This window comes from Photinus pyralis, unplaced genomic scaffold (assembly GCF_008802855.1).
Source record: "Photinus pyralis isolate 1611_PpyrPB1 unplaced genomic scaffold, Ppyr1.3 Ppyr1.4_unclustered_Scaffold7472, whole genome shotgun sequence".
Taxonomy (NCBI): domain Eukaryota; kingdom Metazoa; phylum Arthropoda; class Insecta; order Coleoptera; family Lampyridae; genus Photinus; species Photinus pyralis.
Window position 1 is genome coordinate 321 of NW_022172171.1, and position 6,630 is coordinate 6,950.

The window sequence follows — 6,630 nt, forward strand, 5'->3', positions numbered from 1 at the left end:
TTACAATAGACCTAGAACAGAACACTATAAAAACTCCCCCGTGGTTAAAATGTTTCGCACTTATCATAGATTGCAACACAATATAGATATATTTCAATGATTATGACAACCATAATATGTAATGCAGGACTCAAAACTATACCTACATGTAACCGGATATTTTCTGTATAAGACTTTGTCTGTTGGAAATAAATATTATTATTATTATTATTATAAGCAAAGTTTGAGAGAAGGTAAACTTGAGGGTTGAGGGAAGGTAAAGTCCTAAAAAACGTATTAATACCTCGTACTCTTTATATATGCAAATACAAATCTATGTTTGAACCTTCAAAAACCGGAAAAAAAACCGGACCGGATCCGAAAATTATTGTCACACAACCGGAACCTATATTTCATATAGGTAACCTTTGGTTGTACATATTGTAATGTAAATTTAATTTCGTCGTTTATTTATTTCTAATTGATTAATAATAAATTTATAACAGTCTAAATCTTAAATATGCAAACCACTGTTGGTGCACTCTGTATAGTATATCACCGTGGGCCTCATCTCTATGGTACCACAGAAGTATAAACATAACCTGCCTAAAGTCAGTCCGCAGTAAAGTAACCTCAAATTTTTTGTTTTGTTATCGAATCGTCGTCCACGTTCCGACCATTAGTTTTGTTTTTAAATATTGTATTGGCATAAAAATGTCCAGTATTGCAAAAAACTGTGTAGTGAAATGCCTGAAAAATCCATTAAAAATTATACCTTTGCCAGATAATGTCACTGTTCATTTAGGTAGAAGTAAAGAGACTGAAATAAAAGATCCATACATGTCCAGAAATCAAATAGCAGCCACAGCTAATTATGCAAAACGTGAAGTAACCGTTGAACCTCTTGGAACTAATTGTTCTTGCTGTAATGGCTACGTTCTGAAGAAAGGTAAAAAGTATACGTTAAAGCACGAAGATCGATTAGAATTAATAATGGGAAATTATGAATTTGATGTACTCTTCGATTATCAAATTGACGATTGCGCGGAACCCGTAGCTAAGCGAGCCAAACCCAATCATGCAATATTTAACTTTGCAAAGAATTCGGAGAAAGCGAAAGCTTCTATAAATAATAATAATGGTCAGGGAGACGGAACCAGTATGTGGGATATTATTGATAATGGGGAATTATTAATTTGTACTTACTCTACTGTAAAATCGCAATCCAAAGTTGCTGCTTTTGATTTGGATGGTACACTGATTCGAACTAAATCGGGAGCCCGCTTTGCAAAAAATGCAGACGATTGGGTGTTAAACTTTAGCGATGTATCTGCAAAATTAAGTGATTTAATTGACAAGAATTATAAAATTGTCATATTCACCAATCAGGGAGGTGTAAAAAATGATGCTGCTAAAAGAAACTCGTTTAAAATGAAAGCCGAAGGCGTGTTGTCTAAAATTAAGGTTCCGATTCAACTTTTCGCAGCTACTACAAATAGCATTTACAGAAAACCCGTAACCGGTATGTGGAACACACTTTGTTCAGAGAAAAATGACCAAATTTCCGTTGATCTATCTGAGTCATTTTATGTTGGAGATGCTGCTGGCCGTGAGAAGGATTGGGCTCCGAAGAAAGCCAAAGATCACTCGCTCGCTGATCGACTATTTGCACTGAACGTTGGTCTAAAATTCTACACTCCTGAAGAATTCTTCCTTGGTTCTCGCCCTGTAAAGCACCTCAGCCCTAAGTTTGATCCAAAGACTCTACCTAATTCAAATTGTGGTGATAAATGTGTGAATGAGTGTGAAGTTATCGTTATGGTTGGCAGCCCGGGCTCGGGAAAGAGTCATTTTGCCAAACATAACCTTGTCAGTAACGGATATGTACATGTGAATCGTGATACGTTAGGTTCTTGGCAGGCGTGTGTGAAGATGTTAGAAAAATCACTGCAGAAGAATGAAAGGGTTGTAATTGACAATACAAATGGCGATAAAACAAGTCGAAAAAGGTATATCGATGTGGCGAAAAAGTTAAATGTTCCTTGCAGATGTTTTGTAATGACCACAAGTCCAGTGCATTGTAAACACAATAACAAGTTTCGTCAAATTACAGACAAAACTCATGTTCCTGTAGGTGAGGTGATTTTAAATATGTATAAAAAGAATTACGAGGAACCCATTGTAGAAGAGGGCTTTAATGAAATTGTGAATGTAGACTTTGTACCTAAATTTGACAATGACGATCATGAAAAACTTTATAAGATGTTTCTGTTGGATTAATAAATCTAGTGAATCAGTATTTTTAAATAAATTAATTTTTGAATTTTTTAATTTCTTTAAAAACTTCTTTTGAATCTTCATTTTCAACAAGTTGCAAAGGCGAGTGCAAAAGTATTCCTCACCAAAGAATGGGTGATTGTCTTTAGTGTTTGAAAGGATTCTGAACTTGAAGTATTAAGTTATAAAGTGCTGAATATCAACATCAAGTACTTACTAGCATGCTATATTTATCAATGTTTACTTTCTTGCTAGATGATTAATGGGGAGAGGGATCTTTACACATGAACATTTAAAGGCCGCTTGACATACATTAAAAATCTAACGCAAGAAGAGTCAAGTCCTTGAGAAACCCTCCAAAATATTGTATTTTTCCTTTGTAGGTAGGTAGGTACCTACTTTACCTCAACATTTTCGAGATATTCGTAATTAAGTGTAAACATCCGCAGTACACATCGTTTAGATGATTGTTCCGCTTCCGCTCATTGAGAGTACCCTCCTGCAACACTCGGTTCTGCAGATATTACCTAGCATTGAAAGTTTTGACACCAATAGATGTGTCTCGACCAGACACATTCCACTTGGCCTTTTTGAGTACCTTCCGACACTTCCTTTTCAAGATACAGTTTTGTTTGACTTCACCAAAATATATGTCTAGTCTAGACAACAAACCGTTTTCGAGATATTCGCTTTTCAAGTTTTGACGTCACCAATGCATATATTGCTTCCAGAAGTCCCATACTCCCTTGGTGGGCACCCTTTTCCGATAATTGACTCTTGAGATATGAGGAATTATAACCGAGTACCATGAAGGATAAAACCACTCCCCGCAGCCCCTATTTTGATAAGGGGTAAGAAAGAATCTCCCCCTTCCCCTGCTGATCTAGAAAAGGAGTTGCTCAGGAAAGTTATAGTTCACACAAACAGATTTGTTTCATCAGAATACCATGCAGGGGTCCAACGCCCCCCCCCCCCCATTTTTAAGTTTGATTAAAACCGAGCGAGCGAGCGTAGGCAAAATTTGATAACAATTAGTTGTCTTTAATAGCTTTCGATCTAGTATCATGTCTATCTACCTATTGTAATGGTACCAGTATATTTAGAGGTTTATATTGTATATCACTTCCAAGAAAAACTCTAATTTTCGTCATTATGAACCGATTTCGACCAAACTTTAAGTATTGGTGAATGGTGTAACTCACAAATATCTTGGTCAAGTTTGTGAATAAGCCAATTTCGCCATATTGAAACAAAATCCGAATACTTATCTTGTATATACCTACAATGATGATTCTGACAATTCAAACTGAATGGTCAATACATCAATAAAATCAAATTGAAACATACTGCAAAAGACTTTTGCGTGAATGGTGCCAAATTGATAGGGCCATTATTGCACCTGTCAATTTACAGACGGTTCAGATCCAGAGTGTGCTTGGTTGAAACCATAGATACGGTTTGTACCACAGATCACAGCGACATAGGTAATTGTTAATTGACCATTGCCTGGTAAATACAAAACGCGTATGTGGAGTAAGTAATCGCACATATTTAAACAATCAATTTAAATATAGTTGTTTGATTAATCTACATACGAGGCAGGTTCCATAAATACACGGTCGAGCGGTTTTACATATAAGCGGTTCATTTAAGCTAAACAAAATTGCCATTACTACATCAGCAGGCATCCCACTGCTTCACAAAACGCGATATACCGGTGGCATACCACTCCTGTGGCTGTTGACAGAACCATGTGAAAACGGCCTGCTCGACTTCAGCGTCCAAATGGAATCGCTGTCCCTTGAGTGTCTTCTTAGAGTCCAAAGACGTGGAAGTCATAGGGTGACAGAACCGAGCTGTAACGGGGGTGTTCTAATACCTCCTACCTCAGTCGCGCTATCTGTGAGGTGATAATGTTAGCGATATGCAGACTTGCGTTATCATGAAAGAGAATCACGCCTTCCGTAAGCATCCCAAGACGTATTCTTTATGGCTGTACGCAAGCGAGTCAAAGATTCACTGTATCGGACAGCATTGATGTTAACATGAGGGTCTTTAAATTCATGGTCCACGGTGATCGAAAAAGCAGGTACTGCTCGGTGATCGATCTTGGACGCTCCAACGATATGACCTGCCATACTGAAACGCGCACAACAACTGTGTATTCTACGAATATCACGAGTCAACTGTCACAGTAGACACCTACATTACCGACGACCGTCTTATGTAACTTTCTGCGGTTATAACACAACTAACATTCGTGCCACAGCGTTCGAACGTGTATTTATTGAACATGCCTTATACTATTTTAACTATTTTACTACTATTTTATTTAATATGTATAAACGTGCCGTTTTTTATTTTGCCTATGAAATGATATTCCTGCTGGACAACGACCACTGCAATTTTTACAGTTGTACGCAGAACAATTCACCACGTTTGTATTACACAGTTTTGCACACACAAACTTTATCAATAATGACGAAATGTCAATAAATTCACACTGCCACCGCGCGTCAAATTCACGCATGCCGTGGATCGGTACGCGTCAACTCGCCAAGAGCGACTCGCCACCGGACCACTCGCCAACGGACGACTCGCCACTGCGACCTCACCAACGAAATATTTTTCCCTGTTTAATGTGTCGTTCAAATAACGATGTGATTGTTAAATTTTCTGTTCAAATAAATCGAAAGAGCGAGTAACAATTTCTTGTTCCAATATTCATTTCCCATTGTCGACATTGACATATGAGAATATGTCTATATGATTGTCGATAGCGATATATACAGTAGGTACCTTATATCAAAATGCAGCAATAGAATCAGGTATTGGTGATTGGGTCTTCATTCAAATATTGACTACAATTTTTCGATAAACTTTGTTTACAAAATTAGGGAAATTGACTATTGCATTTGTGGGATGCATTTGTATGACACATTAAACAGGGAAAAATATTTCGTTGGCAAGTTGTAGCAGTGGCGAGTCGTCCATTGGCGAGTTGTCGCGGTGACGAGTTGTCGCGTTGGCGAGTTGTCCCGTTGGCTAGTCGGTCGGTGGCGAGTAGTCCGGTGGCGAGTCGCCCTTGGCGAGTTGATCGTGTTCCCCATGGATGCGGTATTACGGGTCCCCTCTCTTTCATTGTCTAAGGTTCGTACTAAGGTGTTGCCTTTTACTCAGATGAACATTATTATTCAAATGTATTTCTTAACTTCGAAATCAAGGTAGCTACGACCTACGATTTATCATTGCATGGTGAGAATTATTCGGGGGAAATGTATAGGCATAAAAGCAACATTGACAAACAATCAAAAAGTGGTTCCATGTAGAAGTTAACAAGTGATCGAAACAACTAAAAATATACAGGCTGTTCTATTTAAAAATCAGTTATTTATTCACACCGTAAAAATGGGACACCTTGACGCACATGGACTGCTATTAGCCCTATGCTTTCAATAGAAAATGTGTGGTCACGGATAGGGGGCACTATCGTGGATATGTGAATCTCAGGGTAAACTAAAGTCGTGTAAACAGCAGTCGGATCGCGTACACAGCAGGTTTTATAGTAACCGCGTAGTACGGGAAGCTTGAGGGGAAGCTTTTAATACTCTTGATTATCTTCTATACATCCACAAATAAGAATAGGTTTGCTTTTTTTACCCTTCGCCACTCGCCAGTAATGTCATTTTCTTGATTTTTGTGTTAATAACTTGCTATAGTAGCAAAGCCTATTAAGCGATAAGTTTATGCGCATTTTTCATCGTGATGTTTGACAGTATATTATCAGTATTTAATATTCTACCAAGCTTTTCTTTTTACAAAATCTGGTTAAGATCTCAAACCATCAGACGGTATAAGCCAACGGTGGCCAAAGTACGGCTCTTTTAAGTCTGTACTGCGGCTCACTCACAAAACAATTGGAACCCGCCATTGGTTTTCTATGAAATCCATTAGAAGTTGGTGTACCTAATTAATAAAAGTTTTCCACTTTCAACAAACATATTAAAAGAAACAGAGCCCGTGGATCTGGAGTTGATAGTTATGATGTTGAAGCGTTGTGCTCGACTATAAATTGTGTTAAAACGGTCGCAATTACCAAATCAAAACCTGAAAGTGCTATTCCAACCTAACCACAAAGAATGATAAATAAATCATTTGTTAAACCGTAGATCCCTCCCCGTCCACTCCTCAATCATGGGAAGTGTGGCTCTCGCAAATTTCATACAAAAAGAAATGGCTCTTGCTGTAAAAAGTTTGGCCACCCCTGGTATAAGCTATAGTTTATTTAAAAAATACGTTAAAAATGATAATCGGCGGTCGTTAAAAAATTAATCATTTTTAATTGTTTAAATTTGTAATTGTAATTTTATTTCT

General features: G+C 37.7%; 1 protein-coding gene across 1 annotated transcript; it reads left to right on the forward strand.

The window, feature by feature from the left end:
• The first annotated feature begins 577 nt into the window (after positions 1 to 577).
• On the forward strand, positions 578 to 2,304 carry LOC116182767 (uncharacterized protein F21D5.5-like). The gene has a single exon (XM_031503309.1). It carries the CDS (start codon positions 694 to 696, stop codon positions 2,257 to 2,259), a length of 1,566 nt encoding a protein of 521 aa, XP_031359169.1. The 5' UTR covers positions 578 to 693; the 3' UTR covers positions 2,260 to 2,304.
• Positions 2,305 to 6,630: the final 4,326 nt, after the last annotated feature.

Excerpts from the sequence above, each read along its gene's own strand:
- LOC116182767 (XM_031503309.1), top strand. The coding sequence starts at position 694 with ATGTCCAGTATTGCAAAAAACTGTGTAGTGAAATGCCTGAAAAATCCA.